Here is a 22247-nt window from a genome sequence, read left to right as displayed (position 1 = left end):
TAGTGTGCTTTTTTTCTCAGCTTGGGGGGATCGTCGCTTGTAATTTGTCAGCGATTGGAATGCATGCCAGACTGATTTAGAGTCGTTAGCGCAAAACTGTTTTCCAACTTTGCTGGATGAAAGAATAAGTGTTGTCATCAATAAAACATCAATGATGTCATCAATTAATGGACTTAGTCTCGACTTTCATCACTTTACAGTCGACCGCAAAAATTCTTTAGCCAATCCCTAGAGTATCCCCGCGGTTCACGGTGGATCGAGCTCTGCCGTGAATTGGGAAAATTTGCAAGTAATTGTGGTTTGTAATTGCCTGTAGATGCCACAGGATGGTGGCACATCACTTTTTTCCATCACACAAGGCCATGGCCCTACTGATTGAAGCTCCTTCCCTTAATTCAACATACTTCAACATACAGTAGTTCTTTGGCTCAAGCTATTTCAAGATGGCGCCAAAGCAATATTCTTCTTATATAAGACATGGCTTTGGCCTGAGCACAAAAACAGTGAATAACAAAAGATAGGTTCCCCTCCAAAATCTGTCAGTAACTGCAAATATGCGGGGGTTACTGTGTTTAATGGGACCACCCAAGCGTGTACCCCGCCTCTTGCCATAGTCAGCTGGGAAAGGCTCCAGCTCACCCGTGACCCTAAAGAGATCAAAACGCGATAGAAAATTAATGGCTTGATAGCTACAGTGCCACCTGCTGCTTTGTCATAGACATGACAGTGGAAAAGCATGATAGTGAAGATTGACATTTCTTTCTTAAATGCCAATGGCCTAAAGAATATTTTTTTTCACCGTGGGATGAAGGGGGCGAAGACATTATCAAAAATATCCATACGTATTTGAAACATACATAGTTGCCACTTTTCTTTTCCTCTTCCCATGTGGCCCAATTTAACAGCTGGCTTGCATCCGCTCCGTAAGCCTGCGTGGTGTGAATGACCAGGCCTTCACACTTCACTGCCTCCCAGCGGACAAACAAACGCCCGCAATAACACACACACACACACACACACACACACACACAAGGGCACTTAGCAGGATTTCACTGTGCTGAAGTTCTGCATGGTCAGTGAAGCAAAGAGGGGAGCAATGTTTCCCCCATGGCCTTGTCTTTGTACCTCATTGTGGCACAAAAGTAACGCGCGTGCACACACACACATGCACACAGACATGAGCATGTCACTGTGGCCTTCAAGACCCACCGCTTGATGCATACAAAACATGTAGCTGCTGAATCCCTTTGGAGAATATTGCACATCAAAATACATGTTTTACCATAATACAATAATGCATTTTTGATCTCTGACATAAAAATTCACTCAACTCAGACAGATGTCAAAGTACAATCGGCTGCAAAATGTCACACCGTGATTTCGATAAGCTTTGAAATCAATATTGTTCCTGCTACCTGGGCTACATTATGTTCCGTAAAAATCTAAAACAATTGCAGAAAATTGTTTGGGGATTGCAACCGAATAATACATATATACGACGACACAAAAAAGAAAGCAAAAGGAAATAAAAGTTCTGAAATGTTTGGATCAAGACGGAAACACAAAAGAAGGAAATAGAAAGAAATCCAGAATGGAAGCTTCTAGATCTCCATGGCGCCACATCTCATGAGCTTTTAAAAAAAGGGCACATACCTTCTCTGTGTGATTTCATACGAGAGCATAGTAGAGCAAACCCCTCCTTCAATATTTATGGCACACTCTTTGTCGCACAGCCGTGTTGAATAAATCAAAGAAGTTCACATCTTGTGTGATTCACTAAACCCACCCAAAGTGTTCCTCCTCAAGCTGCCAGATAAATCCTCATCTGATGGGTGTCACACATGCGGCCCCTTTCAGGGGCATGCTACCGTGACCCTCTAAACAAGCGAGGGATAGCTGTGGTGTTGCTCTAGCCTCAAATTGTTCTTGGAATAAAATTACAGCTGACCTTTAAATTTACAAGGGAATCAATTGCTTAATAGAAACTCATGGCTTTTGCTTTGCTGTGTGCATTGTCCACTTGAAAAACTAAAAAAAAATAATAAAAAAATGCCTCACCTCAAATAGATTGGTCATTATCACTATAAAGTGTCTTTGGTGTCCTTACCAGAATCACTCAGTCATCACGAAGATGTAGTGCATATAGAACTCTGAGGTCTTATTATAAGTGGCCAAACATTTGCACACATACCAGTACAATGACAGACCTCTTAAAATGTGTCTACTTCATTTTATATCATTTACTTTCATTGGAAGTGATTTTGGCATTTTAATAAGTGGTTAAATGATCCTTTTTTTTAAATATAAGCCTTCATCATGCACAACAAGTTATTTGATAAAATAAGTCATTTTGATCAAGTGTATTCTATTTTCATAATGACATAATGACCTCTCTCCGCTGCTCTTCTCTCTCTACACCAACGACTGCACCTCAGCGAACCCGACTGTCAAACTCCTGAAGTTTGCAGATGACACCACTGTCATCGGCCTCATCAAGGACGGTGATATCGACAGGAAGCGGCGCGGCTGGAGCTGTGGTGCGGCCGACACAACCTGGAGCTGAACACGCTCAAGACTGTAGAGATGATCGTGGACTTCAGGAGGCATCCTTCGCCACAGCTGCCCCTCACGTCGTCCAGCTGCCTTGTGTCAACCGTCGAGACCTTCAAGTTCCTGGGAATTACAATCTCTCAGGACCTGAAGTGGGCGACCAACATCAACTCCGTCCTCAAAAAGGCCCAGCAGAGGATGTACTTCCTGCGGCTTCTGAGAAAGCACGGCCTGCCACCGGCGCTGCTGAGACAGTTCTACACAGCGGTCATCGAATCAGTCCTGCGTTCTTCCATCACAGTCTGGTTTGGTGCTGCTACAAAAAAGGACAAACTCCGACTGCAACGGACAATCAAAACTGCTCAAAGGATTGTCGGTACCCCCCTACCCACCATTGAGGACTTGCACGCTGCCAGAACTAAGACAAGGGCGTGCAAAATCCTCTCGGACCCTCCGCACCCCGGTCACCAGCTCTTCCAGCTCCTTCCCTCAGGTAGGCGCTACCGATCAATGCAAACTAGAACTAGTAGACATTCCAACAGCTTCTTCCCTCTTGCGATCAATTTCTTAAACACCTAACCTACAATTGTTAATTGTTCTTAAACACCTAACCTACCTAACCATTACAACAAGCTGGCAATTTTTTGACTTGAGTTCGTTGTCACATTTCTGTGGGGCCAATTATGTATTACTCGTGCACTCACTGTAGTTGTCTCGCCATGCTGCACTATTTGCATATACTGGCCACTCATGCCAGAGTAGCATCTGCTCCATTTGCACACTGATTGACTCCCCTGATTGAGGAGTATCTGTAACATTTGCACAACCAACATTGTCCCAGATTATCGCACTACTCGTCACTTTAAACCGCATACACTCCTTGAAGTCGCAGCGCACTTTGCACTATGGTCATTGCACCGGACTATTGCGATATTAGTCATTCGAACTGCTCTAAGTGCTAGAGGACTCTGCATCTTTTTGCACAATTGTTTTTTGTCAATGTCTTTATGTCTCCAAAGTGTTCTGTAAATTGACTGTCTGTTGTACTAGAGCGGCTCCAACTACCGGAGACAAATTCCTTGTGTGTTTTGGACATACTTGGCAAATAAAGATGATTCTGATTCTGACATTGAACACTGCATGTGTCCCTGGAAGTGCTGTCATTATGGGGTAATTAACAGCCCCTTTAAGAAAGCCTTGTTTATTTTCAGTGGCAATACTACCAACGTTTTGTTTCGCTTCAGTGGAGTCCGAAACAATGGATAGTTGCAGAATATATATTTTGTCATTTTCATCATATTATGTGTAATTGGATGTTGCCAAGCTTAATATGTCTACTGCCATAGTGAAATATCAATTGCTAAAAAAAAAAATCCCTTTCAGAAATTCAAAATATATTTGGTTCACAGAATAAAGTTAGCTTGCTAATTGAATCACGCGTTAAGTAAAGGTCCACCAAGCTTGCAGTTAATTCTTCAAAAAGTGTGGAAGCTTGAACAATATGCATTCCTACCAGCATAACATCTACTCAATACAATGAATATGAAATTCAAACGAGAATCCTACTTTTTTCTTTTTTAATGAAAAGTCTCAAAGGCACCTTATTATGATATTGACTCGAATGCCTCTTTATTTCCCTCCCAAGAAATAAAATATGGCCATTCGTTCCCTACAATTAATAAGAGTGGGGAAATGCAAGTTATACAGGGTATTATATTTCATACTGCTTGTACCCACAGGGAGAAGATGCAAACTCCACACAGATGCCCCTGAGCTGAGATTCGAAATGGAAACCTCTCGACTAGTGAGGCATGATGGGCTCACTGTGCTCATTCATTGATTGAAAAAAGTACCTAAATATATTAGATATTTGAAAAGGAAAGAAAAGCATCAAGTTTAATTTAAGGATAATTAAGTTTGGAAAATAAAATGTAAGACGAAAGCCGCATCCAGTTCACTGCTTCATGAGAAGAGCCAAGTGTGATCTGGCTACAATTCCATTCTCATCGTAACATGTAATTAACAAACAATCAACGTACAACCCCAATTACAATGGCATTGGGGCGTTGTATTAAACATAAATAAAAACAGAATACAATGATTTGCAAATCATGTTTGACCTATATTTAATTGAATACACTACAAAGACAAGCTATTTCATGTTCAAACTGATAAACTTTATTGTTTTTAGGTGGAATTCTTTCCCATTCTTGCTTGATGTACAGCTTCAGCTGTTAAAGAGTCCGGGGTCTCCGTTGTCGTATTTTACGCTTCATAACGCGCCACACATTTTCAATGGGAGACAGGTCTGGACTGCAGGCAGACCAGTCCAGTGCCTGCACTCTTTTACTCATTGTAAAACACAGTTCACAGATGTGTAAGTTACCATGCCATTGGCACTAGCACAGCCCCATACCATCACAGATGCTGGCTTTTGAACTTTGTGTCCATAACAGCCTGGATGGTTCTTTTCCTCGATGGCCCGGATGACACGACGTCCACAATTTCCCAAAACAATTTTTTTGTTTGTCTTTTTGGCCACCTGTGCCAGCTTTTTTGGAATGTGTTGCAGCCATAAAATTCTAAATTAATCATTATTTGCTAAAAACAATAAAGTTTATCAGTTTGAACATTAAATATCTTGTCTTTGTAGTGTATTCAATTAAATATAGGTTGAACATGATTTGCAAATCATTGTATTCTGGTTTTATTTATGTTTAACACAACATCCCAACTTCATTGGAATTGGGGTTCCAAAATCAGTGTGACTAGCTCCACCGTTACAAAAGCATTTGTACAAATAAATTGCTTGATGGGCGGCACGGTGGGCGACTGGTTAGAGTGTCTGCCTCACAGTTCTGAGGACTGGGGTTACAATCCCGGCCCAGCCTGTGTGGAGTTTGCATGTTCTCCCCGTGCCTGAGTTTGCTCCGGGCACTCCGATTTTTCTCCCACATCCCAAAAAGATGCATGGTGGGTTAATTGAAGACTCTAAATTGCCTGTAGGTGTGACTGTGAGTCCGAATGGTTGTTTGATTATGTGTGCCCTGCGATTGGTTGGCAACCTGTTCAGGGTGTACCCCGCCTCCTACCCAATGATAGCTGGGGTAGGCTCCAGTGCTCCCGCGACCCTTGTGAGGATAAGCGGCTCAGGAAATGGATGGGGCGGTACGGTGTGTGACTGGTTGGCACATCCGCCTCGCAGTTCTGAGGATCGGTGTTCAAATCCCGGGCCCCGCCTGTGTGGAGTTTGCATGCTCTCCCCGTGCCTGTGTGGGTTTCTCCGGGTACTTCGGTTTCCTCCCATGTTCAAAAAACATGCATGGTAGGTTGATGAACGATTCTAAATTGCCCTTAGGTGTGAATGTGAGTGTGAATGGTTGTTTGTTTCTATGTGCCCTGCGATTGGCTGGCGTCCATTTCGGGTGTACCCCGCCTCTCGCCCAAAGATAGGTGGGATAGGCTCCAGCACGCCCGCGACCCTAGTGAGGATAAGCGTAACGGAAGATGAAGGAATTAATGACATTATTTGATGATACAGCTGACACACTGGCCACAACATTAGGTAGATCTACAAAATCTAACGAGCTGTGACAAAAATTCTGCCTTTTTCAGAGCTAAGGCTCGATGAACACATCTCTGACTGAGTCAAATAATGAAAGCAAAACAGCACATTTTTCACATGACCGTGAAGTGACAAGATAAAACGTACTTTTGCAAGATTTCAGATGTTTTTATCTGTAACGGTGCTTGACTGCTCATCTGATGTTAAAAATTGAGTCATTCTTTATCAAAGTTTCTGTTGCACATCCCCTGTCTTCATCTTAAGAACTTCAGTGCAGCAATTTACCAAACAGAATTGTCCTTCGCACTGGCGAGGCTTACCAGATTAGCCTCAAACGATCAAATGTAGCATCTCTGAAATCTAATAGCCACCTTAAACAAAGGCTTACTGAGATGTAGCGTCCTTGAGTCTTTGTGTGTACAATAAACCCAATATCATAAGGCAATAGAAACAAACTTGGGTCATATAGTTAAACAACACACACTGTGTTATGGTGTTTGTGATAATGTACATACTGCATGCAGTACACCTACACAATCTGGTAAAATCCACTTACTATAGAAAGGTCTTGTTCACCAACAATAATGCTTACTTTTTGGAAGACACTGTCATATAAGTACCCATTTAAAAAGGCGTATTTGGTAAGTTATTACTGTATTATGTACAAGAAGCAGTTGGTAAAATGTAGCAGAAAGAAAGTGGTCCAAAGTGCCTGCAGACTCAATTAGCTCAAAAAGTCCATTAACCCCAACGTTTTGGCTCAGACAGGTGGAGTTTCATCTCATGCCGACTTCTACAACCAAGATGGAGGAGACGCCGCGAGATGCATCACAGGACAAAAAGACAGACGAGTGTCTAACATTTGAAGAAATGCAACAAGTGCGACGTAAAAGAAAGCCAAAACATCGCTACTGAGACACGTGTGTGTTTTCGAATCAATAATAAAAAAATAAAAAAATCTGTGTGTCCTTGCAGATTATTGCTCGGTGGCCCTGAGAGGATTAATTAGATTCTGAAAACAAATTACTTCTGCTAATCATTCAATAAAGTCCTTCACATGGTCGCGGACACTCTCTTGAATATTCAAGCAGCCAGACTCCCTCCCTCCTGTCCTGCTCTTACAATGAAAATGAAGTTATAATCAGAGTAAGATAATTAATCATATGAATTCATTAAGCCGAATGCGAGAATCAATCTATCATGGCGCCTCTGTATTCCGTGGAGTCGATAGCCGCTGCAGAACAGCCAGGAGAAGCGGTAATGGGATAAGATGAACGCGACACCTGCGCTAACCTGATCACAACTTTAAACTTTATCGCCGCTGCTTCTCCAACAATTGCTGTCATAATTGTGTGAGCGGGATGGTTAGTATTAACTGAGTTCAATGAAAAACCCACAGAGGGACATGTCAAACCTGAATATTCTTTGGAGGGACAAGTTAAGAAATCAACAAATAAAGAGCAGACCTTCAAGTGTTTGACTGAATAGTGGGGTTATTACATGTAATTCATCGCCTTGAGAGCTCATCCTTTCTCTCTCCCTGTTTTACACTTACTATCGAATTGTTGCAATATTTCTTCCCCCAAAGCCAGCTAATGTGACAGTGCATCAATAAGCTGGCTCAGCAATAAGCGCAAAGACCTTTGCATTATGTTTTAATTTGTCCTGCTCTGCTCGCTGTCATGTGTGAGAGGAAATGGACGAAAGACTGTCGCCGCTGTTCAATATTTAACCCCTTGAGGATGCTGCAACTGGAACCTAACACTTCTGGTTTAACCACAAGTCACCCACAAAAGCAGCAGCCGCAAGAGACAATGTTATTTCTGCTCATCACAAGCCCTAACCCGGCGCTAACGTTAGATCGATAGCAATGGAATAAAGCTGTTATTCCTCCAAGGAATGAAAATTGTCCTTTCACTTATTGAGTTTTCACAACAGGTTTCTCCCTCATCTAAAGCAGATTGAACACGAGTACTTGCAGAGTACACGGTGAACTTTTTGTCCTTCATGTTCAAAGTTAGGAAACAAACACAAAACAGTGCGCTCAGCTTTTTCTTTGAAAGGTTAGCATTGACAGCTAAGAGGAAAAATGTGATGAGCATACTACAGTACAAGGCACGCTCAGTTAATGCCGTTCCTACGATACTGTTTTTAATTAGACTATTCTATGTTTATGGCAAATGTTTTTCATTGAAATATTTTGTGTAATTATGACTTTAGTACTGCGTTAGCATAGGTTACCGATGAACTACTTGCTTGTTCTGATTTACAAATTTGGGTTACGTCTCCGCTGTACATTTGTAAATGTTTCCCGCTACTGTATCACGAATATAACTTTCACTTTTATTCAATTCAGTTTTTTTTCTTTGGGTTTTGTTTCGGCTCTAGTCCCAGAACTTTTTAACCTTTATTAAAGTCAGACTATTTTGCAAGGTAGATTTCACAATCAAGGGCTAGCGTCATGAATATTTCATTGTAGGGAAAAGACCCCATGTCTTTAAATGCAGACGGCACAACCCCTCAAGGAACAGACCCTGAAGGAATGCTGGTAATTAAACCGCCGCTTGTTCCAAGTATTCAGACCATCCACATTGCATCCTGAACACACCTAGGCTTGAGATAAAGATCGCCTCGCCACGCTGCAGCAACCCATTATTGATCCCATCACCTTTGACCCTTCGAGTAAACAACATGGAGCAAAGAATTCACAGCAAACAGAAAATACCTGCTGCTATAACTCACCTCTTAAGAGTCAGTACCTGCCATCAACTACTGTCTGAGAAGGAAGTAGGTCGTTTGTCTATCGGTAAAAAAAAACACACACACATTCACACAAAAAACCCTAAACATATTTGGAATAACAAACAATCATAGTAGTACTGTATGTCGAGTGAAATTGTAGTTTAAAACAAAACTGAACAAAATGAACTGTAATGGAGAAAGGCATCAAAATGGCAAGAACGGAGGAAGATTGGGCAGAACTAATAATTTTCTTAGAATGAACACAGACTCACACAACAGTTGAGCGGCGTTATAACCATTAAAGCATTGGATATATGAAACTTATTGAGAAACAGACAATATAACAATGCTCACAGGCATACAGTATATTCTTCATTCTTACTGAACAATAACTAATATTACATAATGCAGGTTACTGAGTCAGTCAGAAACTCTTTTTCGTGTGTGTCTCTACTTTATATCTGTATACTGAGCCCAGGTGGCCTAGGCACCTGCCCCAGATGGACCAGCACTATCTCCATTCAACTGATGCAAAAACTGTTGAATTCTTTGCATTCTATTCTATTTAATTATGTCACTAGTGTATGTTTTTATAAAGTATAACATTATAGAGTCCTACTTTTCTTATTAAAAGACATTAAACATGTTTTTTTTTGGGGGGGGGTGGGCTGAAATGGATTAATGGCATTTCCATTCATTTTAATGGGAAACAACGATTTGTGTTTTGAGTTACAGAACAAACTGAACTTGTATCTCAAGGCACCACTTTAGTATCGCTGTACAGGCAGAATAGAGGCGGAACGCTGACTGTGTGTGAGGGGAGAGCTGAAACAAAGTTCCACATGCTATTTCAAGGAAAGTGCTCACTTGAAAAGGGGTAAGTTATTTCATCTTAATTTCTAAAACTGCATCCAGTCTACTTTTTAAAACAATGTGTTCATTTAAAGAAAGAAAAAAAAACATAACCCTGAAGAGGATAAGCGGTATAGAAATTGATTAATGTGAGTATTTCTTTGCTTCTGGAGTTGGCCCGTAATGAGCATAAACACTGTGGTGTGAGCATAAAACATGACGCTATGAATGGGGACTCTGATGTAACATAACCTATCAGGCGTCTACCAGCTTTCTAGTATCACTTTGGACTATTTCACTGCATGTCTCAAGTTTGAGTACAACCATTGTTTGTTTCAAGACTGCCGGTACAGTTTTTTACTCTTTTATCCTCCATTCCTCTCGGGTACAAAGTAAGAGAAGATAGCTTTAAGTGTGCAAGACGGTAGATTTGCTTTATTTAATTATTTCTTCTCCTCCACAAGCAGAGACACGGGCCATGAATAATTGCTGTCCTCTCTGAGGCAGGCCCCGTTCTTAGCACTAGTATCAGGCAACAGGGGTTGGTCAAAGGAATGCTGATTGTGGGGAGTGAACAGTAAATATTTCAACGAAAGCCTTGTTGTGCATGATTACTAATTTCAGTTTGGCAAGGTCACAGCTAATTTGCACAGCTGTGAAGAAGAATATGGCAAAGAGGTAAGCGGCCATGCAGAGCGGGGATGTGTTTATGTACACGTTGATGACATTGCACAGACCTTTGGTGCTTCGCGAAAGACGTATTATTGCCATTAAGACTGACCGGGCGCATGCTCCAGCGCTTAATCAATACACTGAATCACAGGCTACACTTCAGGCTTCAGTCTGGAGTCATACACCACAGATTAGGAATCTTTATCTTTGCTGGAGCTACACCCCAGAGGTCACCAACTGTCACAAGGTATAGTGAAGCTAATTATACTATTTATTAGATCCATCAAGTCTGCTATATCAAATATTTATTTGCTAATACTCCTGTAAGCGTGAATAAATGCAACCATTCACTGCGTGACCACTAATACTTCGGTCTAAGCAATATTAGCTGTATTGAAGACTGTAACCACATACATACTACAGCATATAATATGTATATATTACTACAGTAATCCCCCTCCATCTCTGGAGTTACATTCGAAACCACCCCCGTGAAATAAGTGAAATTTGAATATGAAATTTACAATATTAAATACACCCTAGGCATCTTTTTATAACATTTACGGCACTTACACTTTTTTTTAAGTTCTTTAAAAACACTTTTAAAAACACTTTTAAAATAATATAAACACATTTAAACACACAATACATTGAGAGAGAGCAAGAGAAATGATGACCAAACATTGGGCAGCATAGCGATATTGTGGTTAGCATGTCTGCCTCGCAGTCGAGAGGGTCAGCTCAGTTATTGTTTTTTTTTTCCCCGAGGTACTCTGTCTCACATTCCCAAAACGTATGTTAGGTTAACTGAACACTCTAAATTGTCCATAGGTGTGAATGTGAGTGGGAATAGTTGTTTGTCTGCATGTCCGCCGCGACTGATTGGTGACCGCTCGAACAGTGTCACTCGCCCAAAGTTAGCTGTGATTGGCTGAATTATTGTTTCAATTGAGGTCTGCGATGCCAATTCGACCATTGCAGAACATATGGTCTTAGTTGCTATCATGCATATTCTGCAGGTTTGTGGATAGTCTATATTTTATTTTTAGGCAGATGACTTTTTTTTTATAAATGTGATTAACAGAAAAGTAGTTAGAGCAATAGCTAGTAAAGAAAGTGTGCTATTCCTCATCAAATGAGTCTTGAACACAGAACACCTGGCACAGAAACTTGTGTAGGGCACTTCTCCATTCTGCATTTATCATACATCATTGGTGTTATTGTGAAGTTCTTCTTTGTAGGCCTAGAACCTCAGTTGTTTGGCACTTTCCAACCAAGGAACAGAAGCGAGACTTTTAATGTGGCGTCTGTTCAGTTTTTAAACCTCTTGCGGTGAGATTGGATGACTTGTGTTGGCAGCGTATACCAAGAAATATTTCCAAGATGTGACTCCAGCCCAGGTATCTTTATCTGCACAGTGGATCTTCATAAATTAAACACTAAACCAACGGGTCTAAGCAAGTCCAATAAACATCCATCCATCCATTTTCTGTTTCGCTTCTCCTCACTATGGTCGCGGGCGTGCTGGAGCCTATCCCAGCTGTCATCGGCCAGGAGGCGGGGTACACCCTGAACTGGTTTCCAGCCAATCGCAGGGCACATTGAAACAAACAACCATTCACAATCACATTCACACCTACGGGCAATTTAGATTTTCAATTAACCTACCATGCATGTTTTTGGGATGTGGGAGGAAACCGGAGTGCCCGGAGAAAACCCACGCAGGCACGGGGCGAACATGCAAACTCCACACAGGCGGGGCTGGGGATTAAACCCCGGTCCTCAGAACTGTGAGGCTGACGCTCTAACCAGTCGTCCACCGTGCCTGTCCAATAAACAAATCTATTAAATAAAGTAAACTGCGTCAAGCCTTTGTTCTACCAGAAATGCTAAATGATGAATGATAGCTTGGTCCGTGATAACCTGCATTGTATTATTCACCGTATATTCATAACAAATAGTGGCGAAGTGTCAAAAAGTGAGGAGTTGTATGGATGAAAGAAATAATCAGGTGTATCATATGCTAATATTCCACCTTACGAGCTACCACGTTGAACCTACCCTGCGGCGTCCCCTTTATTTAAAAAAAACAACAACAAAAAACGTCATTGGGCTGGAAGAGCTCCCCATGCATGTTTGTTTTCATCTACAGCCCGTGAAAAGAGCAGGTAATAAATCAAGAAGACACATGAAAGCAGATCGCGTAGCATCCCGCGACTGGGGACACATTGAAGGAGTCTGATATCGAGATTCCCTCACGATATTCGGCAAAGCTGTGCTCCTCTTGTGTGTCAGCAGAACACAAATAGACATCAGAAGCTGATGGGGAATATTCAACATTGTGTGTGCCTTAAGAGAGTTGTAGCGTGTAGTGGAAAGAAAGCGAATCAAACTGAAAAGGGAAATAAAAGGTTTGAGAGACAGAAAAAAAGAGGAGGTGAGAGATTGTAGATGAGCTCACAAAAAATTCACAAAAATTCCAACTTCAACTTTGAGGGTCACCGAACTCATCTGCATATTGCTTAACACAGCACCTAAGTTTTAAATTGATACGTCAATCAAACGCGACGTCTCGTGTTCCCATGTCAGACGCGCTGTGTAAGCGCTATATGTGTGTTTAGGTGTGTGTGTTGTGCGCAATGGTAGTTCACTATATCTGCTACTTTCTGACTTTATGGCTTTGGAAATGAGGGGAAAAGAAATGTGTACTACGTAAATATATATTAATATACGTATTGCTTCATGTAACATGAAAATATCTTGGAGAATCTGACGCTTAATTTCTCTCAGGGCATCTGTCCATCTCGGCTTCTGTCTGTCCGGCCATACTGCACTCTCTTTCTTCTATCCCTCTCTCTTTCCGTCTGTTGGGCTATCAACCCATCTGTAGGTCTTTTTGTCGCCGTCCCTCCATTCCTACACACACTACACCATCATGTCAATTGTCTATCTGTTTCACAGTCCTTTTAGCGGTCCTATAACACGTGGTTCTTAACCTTGTTGGAAGTAGGAACCTACACCTGAAGGTTTCCTACGTGCATTCACCTTCATAATTGAAAAAAACTCACTCACCCTTCACTCTTGGACAATTTCAAGATAATGTTAATATATTACTATCACGCTCTCTTGAACTAAACATTTGCAACCAGCTACGAGAGTTAGCTTGTTTACAATTGGTGAAAGAAATACTACACAGTCGTTATCCAGGCAGATAACTAGTTAACTAGTTAGTGTAGTTAACATCAGCTCCTTTGCGCTCTGACATTAATTCACAAAGCGGAGAAGAGCAGAGAAGTAGCTACTCATTTGCTGAGAAATAAATACTTTTACTGTTGTACTACATTAGGCTTTTAATTCAATTGTTTATTTTCTTTTTACGTTTACTAATGTACCTACGGAGCACATTTGAGGGAAAAAAGTTTTCCACCCCCCCACCTACCCCAAAACCCACCCCCACAAGGAATTTTCGTGTATGTGGGTACCAGAATGTTTAAAATATGTAAACAGTATTTATACTTTACATATTTGAGACAAATATTACAACAGTACACGTATTTACGTAAATCTTTAATTATAAAAACTTATACAGTAATTAACATTTATTATACTGTAATTAACATTAATCAACATTGCCTTCTGAGAGAGGCGAAGAGGCTCTTGTTGGTGGCGGAGGTTTGGCCTTTGTCCTGATCATATTAGTGTCTAAACTCATTGTCTTTTCCCTGCAATCAGTAATCCACAATGCCAATGCCGCTTCCATTTTCACAATTCTCTTATTACGCGGAGTTACCACACGTTTCGCTCCCTTATTGAAGGTTATTGAAGCAGTTTTGCGGATGTTTGCTTCCTCTTTCTTGATGTACCGCACTGTAGATTCATTCACGCCATAATGGCATGCCACAGATGCATAACTTCTGCCCTCTTGGATCATATCTAAAAGTTTCACTTTTTCGCTGATGGTCATCATCTTCTTCTTTCTCTTGGGCGCCCCGAAGGAAGCTTTCGCAGGGGCACAGCGCTTAGGCGGCATTGTAAGGGCTTAACTAATCAAAAAAAGTTATCGCTTAAACAAAAAAACTTATCGTCAACACAACACTAAGAGACAGTATGCGAGACAGTCAACAGCATGGACAAGACTGGCGAGACACAAGAAGGGAAGATGCTGGGTGAGGCTGCGATGATGCGCTGCCAATCAGCTCACGGGATAAATCCACTCGTGCTCTCATTGGTCGATGTCGCGCCGGGAACCAATCACGTGCCTTGCATGAGTGCCCGTGGCATGAACAGTACAGTTCAGTACGGTACAGGAATGTTACAAAGCCTCTGAGTCAACTCATCTCTTTGTTTGGCATGCTTTCTCACGCATCAACATGAAACAACGCGTCTTTCCGCAATATGGCTGCCGATATGGCTGTATTTATTTATTTTTTTAAATTTATTTATTTTTTTAATGAATATTTTGGAAAAGCCCCCGAAGCACTGAAGCCGCAAAACGTGAAGCGTGAAGTGGCGAGGGAACACTGTACTGTGATACCGCAATATATTTTCTCAGGGTTATCATACTATTAGAATCTCATACCAGTATTTGTCTGCGTTTGGCTGGCAACCAGTTCAGGGTGTACCCCGCCTCCTGCCCGATGATAGCTGGGATAGGCTCCAGCACGCCCGCGACCCTAGTGAGGAGAAGCGGCTCAGAAAATGGATTGATGGATGGATACCAGTATTTGCCGTCTGTCCACCCCTTCCTGTCCACCGTCCATAAGTCTCTCCAGCCGTCTTTTGGCCCATCTGCTTTTGGTCCATCTGTCCCACTATCTATCCACCTAAAAGTCCATCTATCTGTCTATTAGCCGTCTACACGTCAGTCAAGCAATCCTTGTCTGTCTGTCTACCCGCCCACTGATGCATCCATCCATCCATGTGATCATCTTCCAATGTAAAAAGCCCTCTGTGGTAAAATGGTACTTCATTTAAAAATGCCGACTATGCATTTTTTTGTAATGGATTTTCTCTCAGACAATTTACACTTGGAACATAGCCCTAGTAGTTCTTAAGTGCTTTGTTCAACATCAGAGTGACATTAAAGCGGTCGGCCAACCGAGACAGTCAAACAATAATCCCAAAGTTCCCCATATTTGGACACATCTCATCCAACTAGCGGCTCATTATGCCAAAATCTCGTTGACCCACGTTTGCAGTATGTTCTAGGCCATGCCAACTCCTCCTCTATTATGTTGAAGGGTTCAACAAAAGTCCTTCAATTGTCTCTTGTACCACTTGACAATATCCCCAGTCTGGGAAAGTAGTTCTCATCCGGTGATAACATCTTTCTGGCGTCTCTCGGGTCTTTGGTTGCCACCATGACAGACGCTAGCAACTTTTTCTGACTCCAATCTTGCAATAGCTCTTCACACCGTGGAAGGCTGGAACATGGTTAGCTAAAATGTGATGCTGTCAGCCTTGTAGAGGATTAAAGAAACGTACAGATACATGACCATGACCTCTTCACACTAGATTACATGGTAGCGGCCATGGTGTATAAAACAATTACAACCCCAATTCCAATGAAGTTGGGACGTTGTGTTAAACATAAATAAAAACAGAATACAATGATTTGCAAATTATGTTCAACCTATATTTAATTGAATACACTACAAAGACAAGATATTTAATGTTCAAACTGATAAACTTTATTTTTTTAGCAAATAATCATGCACGGTGGCCGACTGGTTAGAGCGTCAGCCTCACAGTTCTGAGGACCAGGGTTCAATCCCCGGCCCCGCCTGTGTGGAGTTTGCATGTTCTCTCCGTGCCTGCGTGGGTATTCTCCGGGCACTCCGGTTTCCTCCCACATCCCAAAAATATGCATTAATCGGAGACTCTAAATTGCCCATAGGTGTGAATGTGAGTGCGGATGGTTGTTTGTTTCTATGTGCCCTGCGATTGGCTGGCAAACAGTTCAGGGTGTACCCCGCCTCCTGCCCGATGACAGCTGGGATGGGCTCCAGCACGCCCGCGACCCTAGTGGGGAAAAGCGCCTCAGAAAATGGATGGATGGATAATCATTAACTTAGAAATTTATGGTTGCAACACGTTCCAAAAAAGCTGGGACAGGTGACAAAAAAGTTGAGGAATGCTCATCAAACACCTGTTTGGAACATCCCACAGGTGAACAGGCTAATTGGGAATAGGTGGGTGCCATGATTGGGTATAAAAGGAGCTTCCCTGAATTGATCAGTCATTCACAAGCAAAGATGGGGTGAGGTTTACCTCTTTGTGAACAAGTGCGCGAGAAAATAGTCGCGCAGTTTAAGGACAATGTTCCTCAATGTACAATTGCAAGAAATTTAGGGATTTCATCATCTACAGTCCATAATATCATCAAAAGGTTCAGAGAATCTGGAGAAATTCCTGCATGTAAGCGGCAAGGCCGAAAACCAACATTGAATGGCCGTGACCTTCGATCCCTCAGGCGGCACAGCATCAAAAACCGACATCAATGTGTAATGGATATCACCACATAGGCTCAAGAAGACTTCAGAAAACCAATGTCAGTAAATACAGTTCGGCGCTACATCCGTAAGTGCAACTTAAAACTCTACTATGCAAAGCAAAAGCCATTTAGCAACAACACCCATTGGAAATGTGTGCCGCATTATGAAGCGTAAAATACGACAACCAACACCCTGGACTGTTGAACAGCTGAAGCTGTACATCAAGCAAGAATGGGAAAGAATTTCACCTTCAAAGCTTTAGTGTCCTCAGTTCCCAAACATTTATTGAATATTGTTAAAAGAAAAGGTGATGTAACACAGTGGTAAACATGACCATGTCCCAGCTTTTTTGGAACGTCTTGCAGCCATAAAATTCTAAGTGAATGATTATTTGGTAAAAACATTAACGTTTATCAGTTTGACCATTAAATATCTTGTCTTTGTAGTGTATTCAATTAAATATAGGTTGAACTTGATCAAATCAGTGTGTTCTGTTTTTAGTTATGTTTAACACAATGTCCTAACTTCATTGGAATTGGGATTGTACTTGCTAGTACCAAATTTATGGATTAAGCCTTTTTCTCATAAGAATGTAATAGGATTTCTTACTAATTATCAGAAAATATGTACAGCATGTACACTTGAGCCACTTTATTTCTTATCAATACATAATAAACATCCATCCATCCATTTTCTGAACCGCTTCTCCTCACTAGGAGCCTATCCCAGCTATCATCGGGCAGGAGGCGGGGTACACCCTGAACTGGTTGCCAGCCAATCGCAGGGCACATACAAACAAACAATCATTCGCACTCACAGGCAATTTAGATTCTCCAATTAATGCATGTTTTTGAAAAACCGGAGTGCCCGGAGAAAGCCCACGCAGGCACGGGGAGAACATGCAAACTCCACACAGGCGGGGCCAGGGATTGAACCTGGGTCCTCAGAACTGTGAGGGTGACGCTCTAACCAGTCGGCCACCGTACCGCCATAATAAACATATTTTTAAAAATAATATGCCCATACCCAAATCCATGGACCATAATTGACAAAAAAATGGGGATTGGGTTGCGGATTTGACAAACCTTTGACAATTATTGGATTAATATTTAAGGGATAAATTCTCGCTGCATGTTCTGAACTCATTTTTCTACCCCAGTGTCATATTGAAGAGTTATGACATCGGCATCTTATGAAGTGTGCATGGATGCAGCTCAACTAGCAGACATAATATTATTTTTCTTTAAAAAAACAAAGGAGTTTAATGAGAAGTGCGTCTACTGGTTGTAATTGGACACAATCTACCGAATTCTATCAATAATCTGTTCACCAGTCACAGTTTTCAACATGGAAAAAATGTGTCTGGTTGGGACCCAATGTAATGAAGACGTGCAGCATAGTGATGGTTTCATACTTTACACTCCAGTGGATATTTATATTTGAATCTATAATTACTCACCAAGTCATCAACTTCAATGACAGATACTTAAAAAAAGGTGGTGACATCAGCATTCAGTGCTCCTCATTATAGATGACAACACATTCTTCATAATATCATTCATTCAAGTTAACGTGAGCGAGTATATGAACGGGCTATCTCTAAATGTTTGATGCACTACTTAAAAAAAAAAAAAAAAGTCTCTTTTCAAGTGTGAAGCGTTCCTGGATTGAACACAGCATTAGGAGTCACGATGTGTCATCTCTGGGGGGCAGACATTTGCAGTTGGACATGACATTTACTTCTTTGAGCTTTCAGGGCACGGGACGACTCAAGTCTTAGGAATGTCAAGGGGACATTGGATTTTAAACAGCTGCACTCGGACTGAATACAATAAGCCCGTGTACCGAGAGGAAGCATCTTAAGGGAGAAAAAACCCTGTCAATTTCTTCAATACTTAACTTTTTAATATTGACAGCGAGGTGTGAGGCGGTGAAGTGATAGCGTGATAGCGCGCGCACACGCACACCCACACACACACACACACACACACACACACACGTCACTATTAACCTAAGACAAGCGTGAGATGCTACAATATGTTGTGGAGGTTGGAAGAAAGCAGGTGGTGGTACTGTACCTCTGTTTCCAGTGACTGTGGGGTCTGAAGCGTGGGTGCCTACTAGAGCAGTGGAATCTGGGGGGATGGAATGGAAGGGGGGTGTGGTGGATGGAGGCAGGGTGGTGGGTTCTTCTGATTGGGGGGATAGACATACAAACATTTACAAAGGGGGAAAAAAATGCAACAGAAAAAAACAGACTGAAAATGTAAGAAATTAGGTATGCAACAGTGACTGGTTTACAGCAAGGCATGATATAGCAATGGGAAAACAAGAATGATTGTTAAAAACAAGCAACATGCACATATAACATTCAGTAATGGTGCAAAACAAAGGAAACGCTAAGATTCTTTACATGTATAAACATACACTTCATAAACTCCATAGTTGTGTTTGTGTTTTGACCTTTTCACATCAAAACAGTTTTGGTCTCTCTCTTCCATGAGGTCATCTTCACTTCTTTCACATTTTGACGAGAAGAATCTGACCAACGACAGGCTGTGAAGGTTTCTGTCGGACACATTCATCCTGGATGTTTACACATTCATCCTGGATGTTTACATACGCCGTGGAGGGCCAATTCTAGCGGACCAGATCTGTGCTGCAGAAGAAGCATCACGGGGTTTCATTCAGGATCTTTTAAAGACATAGAGCGGCCAGTTTTACCAGTAGGTTTCTATAGCAACCATAGGAAATATAATGTGCATTGGGTAAGCATAGTAGGTAAGTCAGTCCACTTAGTTGTTTTCTTCTCTAAGCCACTTCCCTAAATTTGCAGAACTACTATGATCATGAATAAAAATACATTAAACACATTTGACCTTTCTTTCTCAAAAGGGGACATATTATACATATATATTTTTTAAATAGTCGCTACAGGGGTTGGAAAACTCCCTAAATATAGCAACAACATGACTAGTTTGGCAACACAGAGAAGCACTTGCTTCTGTTGAAATGCACAATTAGTCTCCTTTAAGTTCTTTATGTCTTCTTACATTTATTAGCACTATGATCCTCAAAAAGTGGTACAGGTACCACTAGTGGTACTTGGGATTTCTGGAGTAGCATGAGAAAGAATCTCTGAATTAAATACAAATTTAATACATTTGAAACATGAAATACAATCAATTGTATTAAATTAACAGAAAATATCAACTGATGCCAGGAAAATAAAGGGAGATACGAATTAAGGTACAGTTACTGTTCAGTTGTATTTACCTTTTAAGTCCAATACACTTGCATTTGATCTTTAAGAACAGGTACAGTTTTTATTTAACTAATGTGCAATAACAATTGAATCATTTAAGTACACGTTTTCGATTTTCCTATAATTAAGCGCAGTGCTAATGTTCAAACTGTGCTTATTGTTTCACTGACTTAAAATAATATTAAATATACTACAACCCCATTTCCAATGAAGTTGGGACGTTGTGTTCAACATAAATAAAAAAAGAATACAATGATTTGCAAATTATGTTCAACCTATATTTAATTGAATACACTACAAAGATATTTAATGTTCAGACTGATAAACTTTATTGCTTTTAGCAAGTAATCATTAACTTAGAATTTTATGGCTGCAACACGTTCCAAAAAAGCTGGTACAGGTGGCAAAAAAGACTGAGAAAATTCAGGAATGTTCATCAAACACCTGTTTGGAACATTCCACAGGTGAGCAGGCAAATTGGGAACAGGTAGGTGCCATGATTGGGTATAAAAGGAGCTTCCATGAATTGCTCAGTCATTCACAAGCAAAGATGGGGCGAGGTTCACCTCTTCGTGAACAAGTGCGTGAGAAAATAGTCGAACAGTTTAAGGACAATGTTCCTCAACGTACAATTGCAAGGAATTTAGGGATTTCATCATCTACAGTCCATAATATCATCAAAAGGTTCAGATAATCTGGAGAAATCACTGCATGCAAGCGGCAAGGCCGAAACCCAATGTTGACTGCCCGTGACCTTCGATCCCTCAGGTGGCACTGCATCAAAAAACGACAATAATGTGTCAAGGATATCACCACATGGGCTCAGGAACACTTCAGAAAACCAATGTCAGTAAATACAGTTCGGCGCTAAATCCGTAAATGCAACTTGAAACTCTACCATGCAAAGCAAAAGCCATTTATTAACAACACCCAGAAACGCCGCTGGCTTCTCTGGGCCCGAGCTCATCTCAGATGGACTGATGAAAAGTGGAAAAGTGATCTGTGGTCCGACGAGTCCACATTTCAAATTGTTTTTGGAAATTGTGGACGTTGTGTCCTCCGGGCCAAAGAGGAAAAGAACCATCCGGACTGTTATGGACACAAAGTTCAAAAGCCAGCATCTGTGATGGTATGGGGCTGTGCTAGTGCCAATGGCATGGTAACTTACACATCTGTGAAGGCACCATTAATGTTGAAAGGTACATACAGGTTTTGGAGAAACATATGCTGCCATCCAAGCAACGTCTTTTTCATGGACGCCCCTGCTTATTCCAGCAAGACAATGCCAAAACAGCGTGGCTTCGTAGTAAAAGAGTGCGGGTACTAGACTGGCCTGCCTGCAGTCCAGACCTGTCTCCCTTTGAAAATGTGTGGCGCATTATGAAGCGTAAAATACGACAACGGAGACCCCTGAATGTTGAACAGCTGAAGCTGTACATCAAGCAAGAATGGGAAAATATTCCATCTACAAAGCTTCAACAATTCGTGTCCTCAGTTCCCAAACGTTTATTGAATGTTGTTAAAAGAAAAGGTGATGTAACACAGTGGTACGCATGACCCTGTCCAAACTTTTTGGAACATATTGCAGCCATAAAATTCCAAGTTAATGATTGTTTGCTAAAAACAATAAAGTTTATCAGTTTGAACATTAAATATCTTGTCTTTGTAGTGTATTCAATTAAATCAACGTCCCAACTTCATTGGAATTGGGGTTGTATTTAGGAAGAAAACTGCTGCCTTGCTTTTGATGGACACTTGGGCCTACTATGCTACTGTGTTTTAATGTCGGTACTTGGAGAGAGCAGTATTTTTAAAGTGTTACTTGGTGTTTGAGAAGTACTGAATTAGAAAAATGGCTAGTGGAAGTGAAGATAACCCCTGGAAGAGACACAGCAGGGGCGGTCTGACACCACAATGATGAGGGAAGCAGGAACCTGTAAACATAAAAATAAGGTTGTTTTCACAACCTTAAGAAAATATTTTGTTTTTTAGGAATCAAAACGAACATTTTAGAAGACATTCCTCGAGGTGTTACATCCAAGGTGATAAGGTGGTAAAATATTAATGGGACAAAGGGATTGGCAGTGAAGCAATGTTGGACAAAGTT

General features: G+C 41.2%; 1 protein-coding gene across 4 annotated transcripts in view; it reads right to left on the bottom strand.

Moving 5' to 3' along the window:
• The window catches only part of cadm2a (cell adhesion molecule 2a), a 281002-nt gene that overhangs the window by 5670 nt on the left and 253085 nt on the right, over positions 1–22247 (bottom strand). For 2 of the 4 annotated variants that reach the window (XM_061702239.1, XM_061702240.1), the window contains one exon: positions 18954–19067. The exons of 1 other annotated variant lie outside the window; for it this stretch is intronic. In XM_061702239.1, coding sequence (XP_061558223.1) covers positions 18954–19067 — 114 coding nt within the window. Of the gene's footprint in view, positions 1–18953; positions 19068–21846; positions 22075–22247 lie in introns of those variants that run through there. One more of the 4 variants, XM_061702242.1, reaches the window with a different exon arrangement.

Source organism: Phycodurus eques, chromosome 17, assembly GCF_024500275.1.
Source record: "Phycodurus eques isolate BA_2022a chromosome 17, UOR_Pequ_1.1, whole genome shotgun sequence".
Taxonomy (NCBI): domain Eukaryota; kingdom Metazoa; phylum Chordata; class Actinopteri; order Syngnathiformes; family Syngnathidae; genus Phycodurus; species Phycodurus eques.
The sequence above is the reverse complement of the archived record's forward strand: the minus strand, read 5'-3'. Positions and strand labels throughout refer to the sequence as shown.